General features: G+C 36.4%; 2 protein-coding genes across 2 annotated transcripts in view; both read right to left on the reverse strand.

The window, feature by feature from the left end:
- Positions 1-19,555, reverse strand: part of LOC131308105 (uncharacterized) — a 44,141-nt gene that overhangs the window by 22,051 nt on the left and 2,535 nt on the right. The window lies entirely within an intron of this gene.
- On the reverse strand, positions 3,664-13,062 carry LOC131308097 (glycosyltransferase BC10). Its single transcript, XM_058334915.1, has 11 exons — positions 12,953-13,062; positions 11,044-11,543; positions 9,252-9,350; positions 8,774-8,874; positions 8,616-8,687; positions 8,374-8,464; positions 7,827-7,907; positions 4,971-5,030; positions 4,762-4,884; positions 4,325-4,363; positions 3,664-4,208 (listed from the first exon to the last, which is right to left on the reverse strand). Exons 2-11 carry the CDS (start codon positions 11,413-11,415, stop codon positions 4,080-4,082), a joined length of 1,167 nt encoding a protein of 388 aa, XP_058190898.1. The 5' UTR covers positions 11,416-11,543; positions 12,953-13,062; the 3' UTR covers positions 3,664-4,079.

Consider the following 19,555-nt stretch of genomic DNA (forward strand, 5'->3'; position numbering starts at 1 on the left):
GGTACAGTGCCTCGTTAAGAGAAGCATGACACTGTTCTCTCGTTTCACTCGTTTTTAAATAAAATATTAGTTTTAGCAACAAACTCCCTCCAGCAACAAAGTAAAATGTGTATTGTTCATTCAACGTTTAATATTTATTTGGATCCATTACGGATCCTATAAAGATGATTCAAATTGTAAGTCATTTTTAAAATATTTTTTTATAGGTTCCTTTAAAAAATTAGCTCAATTTGATATCGGTAGGGCTCTTATATGAGTTAGGACTCTTTTAGGGTGCTTATTGAAAGGTCATAGACCCAAAAATTCATTATGACCATTCAGGATAAAATGATCAGAAAAATAAAATCTTCGCACCGGTTCAAACATATTGAAAATTTGAGCACTTAATTTTTAACAAAAATATGGTTAATATATTTAAAAATTAGGTTAAAAAATTAAGTACTCTGCTTTTCAATTCATTTGAATCGGTGCGAAAATTTTATTTTTTTATTATTTTATCATGAATATGAATATTTAATTAAAAAGAGAGCGAGAATAAAGAGTCTAATGCAGTGGACATTGTAAAAATGACTAGCTAAAGTAATAAAGTTGGTTTATAAGGTATAATTTGGTCCAAAATTTAAAAAGTCTGATGCGGATGCTCTAATAGTAAATGAGCAGCCAAACTTAACGTCGGATTTGAGCAACCAAAAGACAGTCGGATTTGAGCAACCAAAAGACCTAGTAGGACACAATTCACTCAAGTAGTGCCGGTTGAGAAGATCCCCAACATCAGAACCGGCACGAGGTACATAAATCATGTCCTCAGGAATTATTCCCCTTCTAAGCAAACAGAAAATTTGTCCACACAGACATTATATGCATAGATTGTGCACATATTTTTTTTGGGGCCTACCATAGATTCCACACAAATGATCCAAACTGTTCATTGAATGTAAAACACTTTTTCAAGAGTTCCTGTGAAAAATCATCTTAATACAATACTTATAGGTGTTAGATCCAATTATTTAACTTTTCATTTTCTTGAAATCTTAATGAAAAGTTAGATGATTGGGTCGAGAACTTATAGGTATTGGATTGAGCTGATTTTTCATAGAGACCCTTGAAAAAGTGTTTTACATTTAATGAACAGCTTGGATCATATGTGTGGGACCCGTGGTGGGCCCCATAAAAAAATCTGTACACAATCTATGCACTTTTGTCTGTGTAGGTAAACTGGTTCCTAAGCAAAGCAGATTTTTGGTAGCCAAGCAATTTTTTATGAGCTGTGCTACGTGCACAGCAAGCAGCAAGCTGTGCACAGCAGCTGTGCACAGAGCCCATTTTCTTCCGTCTCGGGTCTCACAAAGATGATCGGAGCCACTCATTTTGTTCAAAATATGTCGTTTAAGGTCCCCGTAAAAAATGAGCTTCGTTCGATATCATTAGAGGCGTTGACAAAACACCCAAAATCACTTCAGAATTTATGAAGTGATTTTGGGTGTTTTGTCAACGCCTCTAACGATATCGAACGAAGCTCATTTTTTACAAGGACCTTAAACGACATATTTTGAACAAAATGAGCGGCTCCGATCATCTTTGTGCGACCCAAGACCGGAGAAAATGGGCTCTGTGCACAGCTGCAGTGCACAACTTACTGTGCACGTAGCTTTTCTGATTTTTTATGGCCTGCCAAGTAATGATTTCTACCTTGGGTGGACACAAATTTGTTCATATGAGAGAGATCTCTGGGGGATTCAACTGACGTCTCTGTTCTTCCCATTTCTAATAAGCTGACCTTGCAGAACAAGATAGCTTAAAGCATCTGCATCAGTCTTTTTATATGTTGTATCAATTTATACTTTAAAAATTTATTTTATTATTTTAACTATTCATTTTTAAAATGTCTATTGCATTAAACTCTTTATATTAAAATTATCTCATTAAAAATATTATTTTTTATTCTAAAAAAAAAAGCACCAAACCAAAGCCCTCTCTCTCTCTCTCTCTAACTTTACTCTCTGAAAAAACAATAAAATACTACTTAGGCCATAAATAGTGCCTCGATGGAATAGGCTAGTGACCGTAGAAATTTTATTTTGCTCCAAATCAGTAGCGAGACTAATGAACTCATATTTTTAGACTTTTGCTCACTATTCTAACCCCAAATGGCAAGAGGCAATCCTAATGCGGATGCTGTTAGAGTCCCAAACCCATGACAACATATCCTGATTAGTCCTTGATAATATCACTCCATTCACACTTTGGTGTATTGCTAGCAGCTGTTTATTTTCCCAACAAATAGCTCTCTTCTAAATTGCAAGTTCCATCTTCTCATCTTAACCTCCCTTGTTTTTTGTTTTTTGTTTTTTTTTTTTTGAAAACAGACAATCGCATATCATTTTAAAAGCCCAACGGCACTTTACAAGGAATCCAACCAAAGTTACAAAGATCAGAAAACATGTGCATCCTAGCCAACAGATAAGCAAATTACAACGAAGGGCTTCCTAATTTCTTCCATTAAGGTACAGCACACACTGCACTAGCATAACCGACACTTCATGAAGGCCATTAGAACCAGCCAACGATCAAGAAAAAGGCACCTAAGGGATCACAGATTCTAACTTCTGCTTCTTGGGAAACATTGTTTTAAGATTGAGATCCCCCAACCATACATGATTCCAGTAGTTGGTTGAGTTGCCATTATTTACTTTGATCCTAAATCCTTCAAGAACCATCTGACCAAATGCAGAGTTATTGTCACCAATTCTGCAGATGGTCCTTCCACACATTTGAAAATTCCTGAACACTTTGGCAGTTGTGGTACCCAATGGTTTTATATTCTTTAAAAATCACTTTAGTTGCTTGTTTCCCATTTGAAAATCGATAATTAATCACAGAGATGAGAGAACAAAGACTAATACTAATGGAAGTTGTTCAAATGATTCAAAAAAAAAAAATTTTGATCCAGTAAATGGAGGCCATTGCTAACAAAATCGATCTTGAAAAAAAAGAAGAAGAAGAAATAGCAGACATGTAGAAGAATTATAGAGTATTCAATTCCATAACTAGAAACAATAGCAGATTTAGGAAGTAAATGTAGTGGCTTGGCCACCCTTATATACTTCCATACGAGAGAGGCCAGGGGTTCGATCTTTGTCAAAAGCAAAGATTGATTATTTCTTTTCCCCGAATGATGGTAATATGTTCCCGTCATGGGCTTCCAGGTGAGCTATGTACCTTTTGATGTAATTCAAGTATTTATATCCTTTAGCTGCTTTTAATTTAAAAAAAAATTAAAATTTATTAGTCTACTAAAACCAAGGTTTTCGTTCATCATTAGCGAAAGGGCCATTTTCTTTACACACCTTCAAGTGAGGTCACGAAGTCATTTTTTCGTTATTTCTCTTTTACAGGAGTAATTGTTGGGTGATTATTTCTTTCCCTCAATTATACGCTCAGATGAATGTAATTCTTACGGCTTACATTCACCAGTCCAACCACCCGACGCGACCAAACAAACCGGAGCACAGTCAGTTGACTCAGTTTCCTGTTGATGATTTTTTTTTTTTTTTGTAGGTCGGCAACCGAACTTTTCTTACCTCCCCTCCATCTTTCACTCGTACCATCACCTACAATGTACTTCTGGATTTCCAAGTATAGATAAATATTGGACTCTCTAGGTAGTAAGACTATTTGCAAATTCACATTTCCAACTTTTACAAAAGGTCAAACAATTAACCTCAGTGAAATGAAGTATCCAAAATTTCAGTAAAAAAAGAAAAAGAAAAAGAAAACTACAACTGTAACATAAATAAGCCCAAAATAGCGGGAAAAAATGAAGACTATTTTTCAGCCATCCCCAAGTCGAGCAACGCTAGCAACAGCATCTCCACTTCCAGCTTGAATTCAAAAGTCACTGTAACTGCTATGCCAGTTGCCTGTGCAATCGATATAAAGGGGAGCACATTGGAGGGGCATTCAGTCCTTCTATGGTGAGGCGCTTTACAACATCGTAAGCTACACGAGAAACGAAGATGATAAAGGGTCGAAGAGCAACTGGTCCGACCAAAGAATTAGGATTGATAATATTGTCCCATTCACATCATTGTGTAGTTGGAGAAAAGTTGCATCAAGTTATCCAGAGATTCTGGCAAGAACTTCCTCGCAAATAAATAACATGGTCGTTGCCTTCCGTTCCACAAGCATGGTCTGACCTGTATTTCTCTCTGCAGTACATGAAAAGATTGTTGTCATACTTGCAACCCAAAAACTAAAATCTAAAAAAGGAAAAATAAGTACTCTCCAAGGAAACTTGCGTATGAACGGTCAGTCAAACACATACCCTTTCATCACTTGTAACATGCACACTTTCATCAATTGCCTGCAATAAAATAAAAGGCAGACTGTCAACCCTTGCGTCCAAGAATCACGACAAAACACAGGAAAGAAGAATAGTACATCAATGTATCACTGTCCAGCTAATTCTGATGGACTTGAAATTGTACCATAGAGTGATCCTACTGTACTACCTTTCCAATTTAAATTCAAAATAAATACTATTTATCCGCTACTTTTTTTTTTCAGTGATAAACCCTTCAGATAAACCAAGTGATAAACCCTTCAGATAAACCAAGTACTAATTTCCTCCGAAAAATTTGATGTGGCAGAAAACATCTGACCAGCTAACTTGGGAGCAATATCTAGAATACCTACGGTATCTAGTGATAAATTGATGCGAGGGGGAAGTATTTATGAAAAACAGGAGAAGCACAGTCATACAGAGATATTTTTCAGAAGCTGATAGGAAATATCTTGAGCCCCATATGATTTTGGATGCCACTTTCCTTCTGACCAATCAACATGTGTCACTGACCAGTAAGAAACGCCATCTGGATCATGCATCTGAAAAATACTAAAGCCATTCAGTTTGAACATTGGAAAAATACTAAAGTTGAAGCCACAGTGTAACATGGGATAACTGCTCTCACATGGAAAAAGGTTGGCAGGTAATGTTCATCCGAATAGCAATTTCGACCATCCATACCTGGCTGCAAAGAGCAAACACTTCAATATCAGTACATCGTTGCTATGAACCTCATTCCCAAATTACAACTCCAAGAACCCTAGATAAATGGAAAAACACTTGAACATTAAATATGGCATCCTAAAACCATCTTGCGAAAACACAAAGATCCTCAACAGGTTTACAGAATGAGCTAGGAGTCACGTTGAAACTACATTTGTCCAGCCCCAGATAGGGCTGTAAATGAACTGAGTCATTCGCGAACTATTCGAGGCTCGGTTCGGTAAGAGCTCGTTCGAGTTCGATTCGTTTGCTAAACGAACTGAACCTGAACCTCAACTCTAGGCTCGTTCCGTAAATGAGCCGAACCTGAGCCTAACGGTATTCGGCTCGGTTAGGTTCGCGAACCTATACTTAAATTTAATTAATAATTAAATAGGGGTCTATTTGTAAATGTAAAAAATTTTAAGGTTGTATATATAATTCAATACTTATTTTTCTCCCAAATTCTATACGATCAATGAGAAAGTTTGGGTTCGCTTAAGTTTAATGAGCTGAGCCGAATCAAATATGAGTTTTGACGAGCTCAATTCGAGCTTAGATTCGGCTCGGCTCGATTCATTTGAGTTTAACGAGCCAAACTCGAGCCAAGATGTTCAAGTTCGAATTGAACGCGAGCCGAACTCAAGCCAGACTAATATCTTAACGAACCCAACCAAGCCGAACCCGAGCCTGGAAAAATTTTAACGAGCCGAACTCGAGCCAAGTTGTTTAGGCTCGAGCCGAACCCGAGCCGAACTCATACCTTAACGAACCCGAGCCGAACTTAACAGGGTTCGGCTCGATTCGGTTCGTTTACAGCCCTAGCCCCAGACCCAATCTGAGCAAAACCTATGAAGTTCTAATACAACTGCCATTGTTTTCTCTGGGTTTCCCTCCCAAATGCAAAAGGAGCAATTTACTAGCCCCAATTCCCAAAAATTAATTACTGGTGGAAAGACGCACTTGCGATCAAGTTCTCTAGACAGGGCTGAATGGTCAAACAGATTATTCTCAAACTAATTTTAAAATAGAGACAAGGGTAATCATGAGAAGGATGGAGGAAACACTTAGGCTCCGTTTGTTTGGACGTAAAATATTTTTGCCAAAAATATTTTACGTAATTTCCGTTGTTTGGTTGTTCAAATGCACGGAAAATAAACTTTTTTGGAAAATATTTTACACCTTTGGCTGTAAAACAATTTACGGCCGAAAAACCGGTAAGTCAATTTCCTACGCTATGCACCCTTTGCACATTCGACCATCACCTCTATTGAACAACTGCTCGACAAAGGGATTCTCGTATTCCCTCATGCCACGTCAATACACACATGGAAAAAGGTCCCCCCCCCCCCCCCCCCTCTCTCTCTCTCTCTCTAACTAACTTCAAGACTCTCTCTCTACCCACTTGCATTCCTAGGCACACCATGGGCCCATGGCCTTCATCTCTCTCCTGGACTTCCTCCAAACATCAAGTACTTTCACTTTAATACTACTCCATGCAAATTAGATTAGTTATTATTTTGTGTAATAGTAAAATTACAATTCAACCAAACACCCAAAAACAATTGTAAAACTTGTATTTTCATGTAAAATATTTTACATGAAAAATATTTTCAGTTGTAAAATATTTTACGTCTAACCAAACGGAGCCTTAATATCAACTCAAATTACACTATGAAAGTATTCAAAACATAACCAAGATCCACAAAACTACCTCTTAAGCCAATAAGTAATAACAGGCCTCTAAAGTGTCACCCTACAATGTCAGAATAACAGTAGAACTGCTGAATTTGCTCCCATCCAAATTCACATACAAATAGGCACCGGCCGCACTGCCATCCTACATTTTCCACCAGCTTTGAATGGCAATCTCCTACCAAACTTTCAGAGAATTGGAGCACATGTCCCCAACACAAACCATTCCAAATTTCATAATCCCACTAGATAGATAGATATATATGGCTTGTTTCAAAGCTGAAAATCATGTACTGAATTTTTTTCACGTTCCATTATACTACTGAAAAACTAAGAATTCAAGATTGAAAATCAAAATGCGTTCGGAATTTCCCGTATTCTTCACATTTGTTTATGAATGGTCCAGTTGTAAATTTAGACTTGTGACTGTTTCTAATATAGGGTATATACAGAAGTTAGCTTTGGTATAAAGACACAATGTTATTATTGAAACTTATAAGAATGCATATTGCGTTACATTTATCTCAATCTAGTGATAACTGCAATGAAATGTTATATCTTACCATATATGTACCATTTTCTATTTCCAACAATTCAGTGGTTTATGGATTGCTATTTGTAATGACGTAACCTATAGTATAATCTACTATCGAGATCAAATGTGTTACCCTATATCTTCAACATGTTCAGTTATATTTGCTACATATCTCAGAAATTTTACTAAATCATTGTGATTTAAAATTTGTCTCACGAACCCTGACCGGATTCTCGATATGACAACTATGACAAGCATGTACCAAAATAGGAAAAGTGAACTTTTTTTCGTATACTAAATGACAGAACAGAAATACTTAAAATAATAAATAAACAAACTAAGAAACATAACTGCACAAAAGCACAAGACCAAGAGGGGATGAAAACTTTTAAAAGCATAGATAGCGACAATGCAGCAAAGATTGAATGCACTGCAACTATGATAACAGTTGAAATGCATAACACCACCAAATCCTGATCTAATCCAAACTTCACAATCATGAAAATACAGTATAACTTAATGCAAACCCTGGTATAAGAACTGAACCACCTTGCAATAATCTCGGAACTTTGAGTAGTAAAGATTGTCAGCCATTACTACAACTGCGTGCTGGCGCTTCATTGTGAACCACTGCACAAACGCAATATTACAACAAAATCAGAACTAGGTAATTGTGCACAATCAACTCACATTTTTATCAACGAAACGTGATTGAATTTACATAAGCTCCAAAGAAAAATAATAATAAAGGAGAACACAACCTCAACCAATCAATTCCCTTCCTTTGACCAACCAAAATAAAAACGAACGACAAAAAAAGCGAAGAGAGCGATCATACAACAAAAGGAATATAATTTCACAACAAATCATACAACGGACAATATTAGTGACCAGCTGATATTTGACACAAGCACTTGACCCAAAGTTCAGTGTTTAGTGTCATAATAGTTTGGAGTTTGAATGTAGTTTCAATTCATGTTCATGTGACCATAGCACAAAAAACTAGTAATCTTTCCACATGGTGATAACACCATCTACTAGTTTTTACAGCTTGATAGTTCTTGCCTATCATACGCATCAAATGTGGGAAATATACCTGTGCACCCTTCCGAAAGTCATTCTTCTCAACTTCAGGTAACATATGCTCCGAGTACCTGCCACTCCCAAGTGGACCAGGATCCTCAAAGCTGGACAGAATAAGATGAATGCATCAGTAATGCCAAACAAACCAATTTTCATAGCATGTAATTTTGTGTGTGTGCATACGCAGTTATAGAAGTTCTGAATATATTTCCAAAGAGCCTTCTACAAATGCAAATAACAGAGCATAGCGCTCACCAATCTACGAAGCTGATGTTTGTGTACATCAGATAGTTGAACACGTAGTCAAAATCATGCAACGGTATACAACTGCACGCAAGAAAATTAAATTAGAGTATTTCGGGTCAAAATCAGGAAGCAATAGTATATTAATAGCATGAAATATCATGTGGCACCTATCAGAAAGTAACACAAAGTGTTGGTTGTCAGGGTCTTTGAGTGCATTTGCCAGAAGGCGTCTCTCTGCATCGACCATTGATATCTTTCCCCACACTACCTGCACATGAAATCAACACAACTAACTCATTGTTCAGCTCATACGAAAAACTGATGCTAATAGCAAATACAAAAGCTGCAGCAGTAATAGCAACTATGTAACTGAGAATTGATAAATGTTTATGCTACATTGGATACATACCCAAAGAAAACTTGCAATACATTCAGAAAAGAATGAAATTCCTTTTCTTATAATCAAAATCAAATACAGAAAAGACTGACTCATAACGATGTGAGTAACCATGAAACAAGGAAATTATAACTGTCCATGTCATAAAGATAAGAATTGGATCAACCAAAATTTGTCACAACACTAGGAGAATGTCCTATGTCGGGTTAAGAAATAATAAACTTGATTTTGGCAATAAGAACACAGACCTTGTCACTGCGAATCTCTCTGTTGATGAAGTAGCGGCTAAAATGAACTGGTTTGTCTTTAGATGCGTGTACATAAACAGAGAATCTGCCCTCGTGGCCCTGCATAGTGGCTTCATCAAAAAGTGAAAATGATGCGCAGATGCAAACGAAAACCATTACTATCAAACATGCACAATTTGTCCAAATCATCGGATATAACCATTCCAAATCAAATCAGCTTCCCATACGGGCTATTTTGGTAATATAAGGGCATGTACTCGGAAGGTAAAAAATTTCCAGCTAACTAGATAACATACCAACTCCTGAATGGCTAGAAGATAACAACAAAAATGGAAGTGGTCCATTTCTAAATGAGTATAATGCAAAATGATGGACAATTACACATGAAACAGTTATCTGCTACTTCAGCATAGAAAAGAAATAGACTAGGCTGTGAATAGGGACTGAATATGGATTGGGCGCTTGACTACTCCTTCTCAACTAGGCATTGAGTGCTTGACAAATGGGCTCAACAAAGAAGCCTATGTATTCTTCAATTTATAGTTTCGAAGTTTTATATATCAGTCACAGCCCACCAAGCGTGCCCTCGGGGTATCCAAGAAAAAAATGTGTGGGGCAAGAAGACTTTTCATGTTTCATAGTCATAACAACACAAGATAAACATATTACAAAAGAACAAACATCAATGTTGATAAACAAATGTCGACAACTGACTATTGGAATCATGAGAAGGTGTAAGATTACACTTTCTTCAATTTTAGAACAGATAAAGTTAAATGCTTGCCCTGATTGAGACGTTCTTTACATAGTTAAATCATTTATATTCATTGAAGTACAGTCATGACCCTTACAGTAAATGTGTTATCAGGGGTACCTTATCGACCATACCTTTCAAGACAATGGTTACATGAATCCATCTAACACATAACCACAAAATCTACCCCCCTATTCATCATCCTTTGACGTTCACAAAACCATGGTCAAGGAACTGCCAATTACCAGAGGATGCAACGATAAATTATTGTATATACATTTACATTAGGGCCCACCCCAGCTGTTGTAAACACATGCAGGGGGTGATGAATCCACTCAAGAACTTTGATTTCATCATTTAGAGCAAAGATTTTGTTAAAACCACGTTCACTTCATAGTGTCAATCTAGTTACAATTGTCGAGAACCTCGTTCACAATGGATTTGGAACCTCTGAAACATATAAATCCCAAAGCAACAACAAGAAGCTATAAAGCAAGTGAAATTTCTAAGTATCCAACAAACTGTACGAAAAAGGTAGTATTGTTTTTTAATTTATCCTTGTATACGAAGCAAATATCTACACACATATATATGCGTACATACATACAGATATAGTGTTGTGTATGTATGCAGTTGACATGAATCTAACTTTGTTACTATAGTATTAACTAAAAAAATAGCAATATATAAAAAAGTGTTCTTCCAACAGATCTATATTACTAAAGGTTCTCCCAACCCTGGACTCTTCTATGTGCACTTGTTATCCTCCCTGCTTCAGCTCCACACAATTATGGACACCACATAATACGCTGCATTCTATGGGCACTTTAAATAATTTTTCACGTAAAGCCTTACAACAGCAAACAGATTATCTTTTACAAGATATACACACAAAAAAGAAAGAAAAACTAAAACTAAAATTACAACTCTCTACTCGAAGACGATGAAAAAAAGCAACAAAAAAAAAACTCATGGAAACAGTTATTGACAAGAGTTAGTGACAAATGCAAGTACTGTACTAGAAAAGAAATATCTTACATGAAAAAACATATCCCACAGCTTCTCGAAAGGTAATGAACCTGGGATCAAGAACAAGAAAGCAATTTTCGGGGTTTTTGATTGAAATGAAGGTGTATTCAAAATATCATTCATCACAACACGAGCAGCGATCTCTTCATCAGTAAACTCCCTAGTAGGAGCAGGTGGCAGCCAGTGGGAAAAGCCGTTGCAACCATTAGAAGAGAAAACATAACAGGCAGAAGAGTTGTGGGGCGGATATATAAAAGCACATATCAAGAATAGGCTGACCAACGAAACCAAGACAATAATCCATGTTGGCTTCTTTGCGTGGCTACGGCGGTTACGGTGCATGTCTTTCATGTTTAGATGCCACAGCTTTGCTGACTTCATCAAAAGCAACACATAACAGCCTGACTTTGAAACAATCTATACACGTTCTCCAGCAACTCTTTACTAAGTGAGAATACGTAAAGTCCCGTAACCGACTTCAATAAACTGGATTTAAGAGGATTCTTTATCTGCAATCAGAGAAAAAGTAAATGAGTAGGGCCTAAAACTGTAAAAGTACCTTGATCTCAACAATTGCAATGAGACCCCGGACTTGATTGACGTCTAGAGATATTTAGCCACTTGAAAATCAAGAGAGAGAGAGGGAAGAAAGGAGATTACTCATTGACGCCTTAACAAAGCCTGAACGAAATGTGCCATAGGACTGAGAATTGCATGAATTTTTAGCATTCTAAGAGATGCGAAAAATATTTTTCAAAAGCCAGTTCTAAGGAGTAGCATCAGAAACCCATTACCGCTAGAGACTAGGGATAACTGAGCACCAAAGTTGGAGTAAATATGGACTGTGGCAAACAAATGCCAGGTCTCTTTAATGATCAAAACATGAATTCATCTCCAGGCATCTCAAAACACACGATCCAGTCATTGATTCAGAATCACTCACACACTAGCTACAACCTAATAGCATAGACCTTTAGTCAAGTGAGCTTCTCCAACTAAGAACATTTAGTTGGAACAGGGGGCACCCGATGTTTCTTAGATCTTAAAAGCATTCAAATTGGAACTGAAGATTTACCAAAGCCCCGAGTGTACAAAAGCAACTCTGGAGCAAAAGAAATATAGTGGAACACCACCGAATAAAATTCGTGAACGATACCAGATTTAAAGAAACACAGAACACCAACACCGTGGTAAGTATATGTTTACAAATGGCAAAACAAAAAAATGGAGGGGAAATAAACCAATTGAAGATAAAGAAATACTTCTCTTGTCAACTTTTTGATTTCCCAACCAACATAACCAACTGATATCCAGCACCCATAACATTCTTGAAACAAAAGTCAAAACTACCCATCTACATTAAAGCTACCAAAACCCAACTCTCATCACTGTCAAGCCACCCAATCGCCTTCCAACTTCATAGTGATAGAAACAGATATACATGTACCCACAAATACATACACACATTTACACACACTTGAATGTAGATATATTTTAATACTCGGGTGTTCGGGCCAGCTTACTTGCACCTCCACTAATCCTAGGGGGCCAATCACACCACCCACTTGCGAGGAGCCCAATAAAAGTCGGAGCAAAGCTCCGTATGGACTGGCCCCAAAGGAGTTGACAGTACCTCTGAGAGGTTTTGAACCCGAGATGTGCGTGATCATACCCAATAATGTGCCCCCCAATGTCCAATTAGTTAAACACAAAAGTTTACGTCTATACAGATTCAAAATCCTTGAGAAGTCAAAGACAAAAGAACATAAGGGAAACAAGATTCAGCGTATTCCAAATCCCTTCAAGTAAGGTATTCACCAAATACAAATACAAATCCAAATCCAAATTCATCTTTCCATATGCATACAAATATACCTCTCTCGCTCTCTCTATCTATAATGAGAATGAGAGTGAATACCTGATTCACAACGGATAGATCTCCATACGGATCACGAAGTCGGGTGTAGATTCAAACAGGTGTATGAGATCTAGGGCACAAGGAGGAAGAAGACCCACAGCGAGGAGAGAGAGAGAGAGAGAGAGAGAGAGAGAGAGAGAGAGAGAGAGAGAGACGAGGTCATACACAATACTATTTTCGTGTGTACAGAAATGTTACAAATAATTATTGTACAAACAATTGGATGGAAACTAGCTCAAGACGATTCGTCTGTCTGTCTGTCTTGACTGTCTGTTCCTTCTTCTCTCAATACTCCTATAAATCTCTCTCTCTCTCTCTCTCTCTAAGAATTTCCCTCTCTTTCTCTCTCTAAGAATTTTCTTCTCCGTGGGGGATGAATTGGAGGAAGAAATGGGTTGCTGAACAGAGTCGCTTTTAATCCTCCAGAAAACAATTTCCCAGACAGAGAATTGAATTTCACAGTAATTACTTTTAGTGTGCAAAATGAAATGAACGTATAAAACCATCTGCTAAAGTTTTTAATCCGCGAGACCCAAACGCGTTCGAAAGCGCGTGCCACACCATTTTTTTTTTCCTTTTGTTAAAAATGGAACAACTTAAAATTATTAATGCATGGTCCGAGGATAAGTAACACCCGTCTTGTCCTCCAAGATTTGAACTTAATATATAATGGAATCGAACAATGAATCGGAAAAGAAAAACACGCTGCGATCTTGCGTCTTGTGCAGGTAAGTCTGCACACCTGTTACTTTCCCGCATGACGTGTTTAACTGGTGGTTTACTCAGATGATGTAGGAAGAACCTGCGATTAAGGATTACATTAAAAAAAGTGATGATATAGCACATAGCCAACGTGATGAGATTGATAACATTTGAAGCATCAATTTTTATTTCCATTATTTATATTTTTGTGCTTGAGCTAGGAAGCATTCTACGGAATTGCCCCCGCATGGGAGAAAAAAATTCTTACATACGTGTGAAAAATTCTCCTAAATCTCAATTGTCAATCATGTTTTGGTTGCATGTATAAAATTAAATGACAACAACGTTACACATATAATTACATATCTTCTTCAAATCTAGTAAGTGTCAATCTATACTATTAGAATAATATCAAATACTACATGTGATTTAGACTCCCGCCAAAGACAAATTCTGTGTCTGTCACTATATTTAACACTAATGTTAGTGATATTATTGGGTAATTTAATATTTCTGATATTCCATATATATAATCAGTACGTTCTCATTTTCGTGACCACCAATTCAAAACTTTTGAAGACACTCCCCTGATACAAATTTGATTTTAAAATATTATGTTGATTTGTTATTAGTTTTTAACGATTATATGAAACAAGAGTATATGAAACAAGATCTGAAATCTTGAGAAATAACGTAGATGTGATCGGTTTACTTCGACCAAAATAAAAAAACCAAACTAGTTTCAATTCTTTTGTTCAAAATTCAAAACGTAAATCAATAGCTCGGGAAAACAAAACCAGATCAGTTTTTTGGCCGATTTTTTTAGCTGAATCAATTTTCATTTGACCCCAATCTTAGGTTGCCAATAGAACTATAGTTTGAGCCGTGCCCAATGAAAAAGTACCTATCCTGATCCATGTTGTATACTTAGTCACATAATAATGATATCTCAAGATTTTTACATGAATTGAAGTAAATTAAATACTATCAACCAACTGGGGTTAGCTCAGTTAGCTATGACTCTTGCATCTTGCATCTCATTAAGAGATCGGGAGTTTGAATCCCCCGTGCGTGTGGATGTTCTTCTCCACTGTCGGCTCTAGGCTAAGGCCCAAGAAGCGTGGGCCTTACTTGGGCCTTAAGTCCCCCAAAAATGTTAAAAAAAGAGGGCCTCCATTTATTTTTAAGACCTAGTATATATGTGTTGTTTTAGGGCCCAACTTCAAACCTAAGAAGACATTTTATACTTAAGCCCCAATGGCCTAGAAAAATGGAACACGGAATGTAGGAAAAAAGAAAAGAAAAAAAACAGAAAGGAGGAGTAAAAGGTCCAGGATCGCCAAAAATCTCTGGGGCCCTTCAAAATTATTCAGTGTGGTGAATGTATATGCATCTTTTTTTCCCCTTAAACGCTACTACATCGGTACTTCTCATTACAAACAAATACTATATCCGAATCAAAATTATTCAATGTGATCGACTTTTTATTTGATTTTCGTTTACAATTATTAAGGGCCTCACTTTCGAATATCGTCTTAGGCCTTCAAAATCTCAAAGCCGGCCCTGTTCTTCTCTTAAAGGGTTTTCTCGTTATTTCTTAGTTTCTACCTTATAATAGGTTTATCTATTGTATTTGTTAGCTTATTAAGCTTAGTTGTCTCGTGAACTAGCATAATTAATATAGTATCCCGGATTTATACTTTGTACTTCATATATGCTATTAATAAAGTGATTGCAACCATCGATTAGTATTTTCAATGGTCCAGGTGTATTTTGATATTCTTACCGATAAAAATATATTTCTACCGGTAAGAATATTCAATAGATTCCAACCATCAATTGTCAATACAAACGATTCAGATTGGACTGCAGAGAAGCCGGATCTTTCTACTGATTCGAAGTCATTCAATTGGATGGCTTTTCCAGCACCATTTTACCAAAAGGCAATCAGAGACACAAACACCAGGCCGTCCCGTGCATACCACAGCACAACCGGAGAGCGTGGTCCAAGCCCACTGGAAAATTGATACCTGGAATATACGGATTTTTGCAGCTTATAATGTTGTACTACGTAGTACGTACCAAAAATGGATAACGTTACGAGACTTTACCTTTAAGAAACAGCAGACATTTTTACAGTCGCTTGTTACAAAATCACGGCGGGGGCCAGGGCCGCTCGGAGGTTAGACGGGGCTCGTTACGGATCCTTTGAATTGATCCGAGGCGTTTATTTTCTTTCAATTCACCGAACTAATCAATTGTGAAAAAGAGAGTAGACCTTAGAGTATATAATATGTGGTTGTATGATCGGATCTCCTTATTTTGAAAAAATGACCGACAACACGTGAGTTTGAACTAAATTTATTGTTTTATTTAAGTATTTTTTGCTATTTTTTAAAGATTCTTTTAGATTAATAATTTATTTTGATGGAAGGAACAGGAAAAATATTAAAATACCGTCCGAAGTTGAAAAAGTTTAATACGGAGTATTAGACAAACAAGAAGAAAATGAAGCTATTGGGTTTGATTTTGATTTTGATTTTTTTCTTATTTTATATTTGTACTCTTTAGATTGATCCTCTCATCAGGTTTTGATTTTTTTTTTTTTTTTTTTTGTGTTTTTTCTTATTTTATATTTGTACTCTTTAGATTGATCCTCTCATCAAGATCAATGATTAGTGCAAACAAAAACTAATGGGAATTTACAATAATTAATTTAGAAAATAGAAACGAAAAAGACCCCAATTTAGCATGATTGTTTTTTACGTGAATGACCAACTGAACGATTCAAACAAATGACCAGTTCTGATTGAGACATTAAGTGCAGAAAAGAGCCGAAAAAGATACAGCAAGCCCCTTGCCTGCCGAGGTCGTCACAGAATTCCTTGTTATTATTAAGTTTTCTATCGGTTATTTGATTGTGTTTATCTCCTTACACACACATTTTGGGTGGTTTTTTTTGGTATTTTAGTCCAAAATATCCACTATTCAAGACAACTCATTTTCCTTAACATTGTTGTTTAAATAATATTTTTAGTGAAAACAAGTGGTATTTTGACGTTTACTTGGAAGATAAGAAATGTAATGTGAACTCCTTACAGCCTTACAGACCACACATCTGCTATATTTGTCGTGATATTCGTTTTTAGATGATTCATAGTACGTACTTCTTTCACTGTATCAAATCCCATCAAAATATTTTGATTAATGAAAATTTTCAAACACAATATCCACACAAAATTCAATATTACATATTGACATGAGCATGATTACATGACATGTCTTCCGGAAATTGATAAATAAAGTGGAGAAGGAGGGAGTAATTTATTTGGCTTCTTGATTCCTGTGGTATTCCTACAAAATGTTTATCCAGTGATTCCATTAGATTATAATTATTAAAAGATTATTCTGAGGGGCTATCGAATGTCTATCTAAATTATTTTTTTGTAACAAATTAATTAAATGCTTTTTATCTAGAAGAATATATGGACTTATATTTTAACACGCGAATTCTACTTCAATAATACTACGATTTTCTAAAACTGTGGGGTGAAAAGTCACCCCTACCCATCGTTTGTGTTTATTCCCACGCGAGAAGTGGAAAATTCAAAAAACAAAAAAATAATAAAGTATAAGCTAACCTTTCAGGTGTTATCAATTTCTTTAGGGCCCGTACTTTTATACACTTCAATTAAGACTCCCGTACGTGAAAGATAAAATTGATCCTCTATTATTAATCGAGATACGTGTAAACTAATCTGAATACCTGAGTAACTGAGTTAAATAGAAAGACAACAGAATGGATCAGAGGTTGTTAAAGAAAAGTAAGAAAAGTGGCCTGATCTGGTTTCCTGGGTTATTTTCCTCGGAGACTTTTATTTGGCAAAAAGCCCATCTAAAAAGTAATTTCAAACTAAGCGTAATTGAATCATCTAAGACTTTTCTTGCTGTTATTATTGGAAAAATTGAAAAGTCAACGATAACGACAATCACTGTCAAAGTTTAGTTCTCTACGGGGACCGAGTCTCTTATGGGATCCCTCGTGTCACGGCAAAACGAGGATCATTACGGTATTATTTTATGATCTAAAATATTCATGCGGTAGGTCTTAATGTGTTTAACGTCCATATCAGAAATCAAGTATGTCAAAAATCGTTGAAAGCTTCGTCTTCTTATATTTTTGTTTAAAGAGAAATAAACGGCCAGGGTCTGATTATCTATCCTTTTAGAGCATCTCTACTCCTTACTCAAATTTTTACCTAAATTGGAGTAAAAGTTTGGGTAAAAACTTGATTTGGTATGAAGGCTTTCACTCATGAACTCCAATTTTACTCAAATTCCATCCATTTACCACCATCATCCGCCACCACCAAAATCCCAGTCGCCCCCATCAAAAGTCGATCTCCGCTACACACTCTCTCTCTCTCTTGCAACCAAATCTGTGTTTAGCAAATGGACCACCAACACCAAAACCGACCACCACTAGCAACTCTATTCTCGCCACCAACACCGACCACCACCACCACTAGCAACACAGACCACCAACACTGACTACCACTAGCAACCACCACCTGCTACCAAAATACAGCCAAACTCAAATTTGGGTAAAAGCTTTAGTTCACATCAGATTTAGTGAAACATTTGAGTAAAACTAAAATTTGGTATAGGTTTGAATGAGGAGTGGAGGATGGTTTTGGGTGATTTTTACTCAAATTTGAGTTTGAGTCAAGATTTGAGTAAGGAGTGGAGAAACTCTTAGGGAAAAGATAATCCCAAAACTGTTTTTATTTGTGCCAAAATTGCAATGCATAAAAGCCTTGTACATTATGCAATGTACAAGGCTTTTATGCACTACAATTTTGGCACAAATGAAAACAGTTTTGGCATTAGCAACACTCATCCTTTTACGACAAATATGATTCTCTTAAATGGATACTAATGTCCAATATATGAACTTGATTTTTTGCATGGACGTTAAACACATCAAGCCTTATAAAATGAAAATGTTTGGCTTGTCAAGACTCGTGATTGGTTCCGTTTTGCATCACATGCGGGATTATCACTCGAAAGGTATTTTATTTCCCCGTTGACCATCCATTCCAGCTCCTGTCCATTTTCGTTTTGGGACTTATTAGATTGTTTGTTTGGAGTGGTTTTTGGACCCTCTTAGCATCCACTTCGGTTATCAAACCGTTAACTCGTGTTATCCGTAGGTACACGTACTTTTCTTTTCTTTTTTAATCCGCGTACGCATACTCAATTGGCAAAAAATAAGCTTAATCTAACATTGATTATTTTATGATCAAGTTGTAATTAAAATTGAATCGTCTAATTTTTCCTTCATAAATATCTTAAAGTATAGGATCACAACAACTCTTCTTGGCGTGGATGATCTACCTGTTGAGGCCAAAAGGTGAACAATTTGATGCATGGAGTAATAAATTAAGCAGTCCAAACTAAAACAATATTTAGTTGAAAGCCTACCATCAATTGTGAATCTCACCATGCATATATTATAGTAATCTGAACTGTTCATCTTGTTGGGCTTGCAGAGTAGTATATCTTCACACAAAAATAGCTTTATCGGACTTGGATAGGTATATAAAAAATTGAAGTTTGGTTTAAAAAATCGACGGTAGATAAGTTTAAAGTTAAACTATCCATAGCCGTCTATTTTATAAACTAAGATTTACTCCGTAATTTTTAATATACCTATTGATATCCGATAAATATGATTTTTTTTTGTGAATGTACTATTATGCAGGTCCTATAAGACGAACTGTTCAGATTACTGAAAAAAATACACGGCGGGGCTCGCAATGCGTGGTGGAAACCATGGATTTCCACCTAAGGTGGAAGGAATTTTTTCTCTATTTAGTTTTGCGAGCAATCTATATTGGA

This window comes from Rhododendron vialii, chromosome 1a, assembly GCF_030253575.1.
Source record: "Rhododendron vialii isolate Sample 1 chromosome 1a, ASM3025357v1".
In the NCBI taxonomy this organism is placed as follows: domain Eukaryota; kingdom Viridiplantae; phylum Streptophyta; class Magnoliopsida; order Ericales; family Ericaceae; genus Rhododendron; species Rhododendron vialii.

Coding starts and splice junctions, on each gene's coding strand:
- LOC131308097 (XM_058334915.1), bottom strand. CDS start 11,415: ATGAAGTCAGCAAAGCTGTGGCATCTAAACATGAAAGACATGCACCGT. Junction 5,031..7,826: donor AGTTCCGAGATTATTGCAAG/GTGGTTCAGTTC, acceptor TGCTCTTTGCAG/CCAGGTATGGATGGTCGAAA. Junction 4,364..4,761: donor AGCTTCTGAAAAATATCTCT/GTATGACTGTGC, acceptor ATTTTATTGCAG/GCAATTGATGAAAGTGTGCA.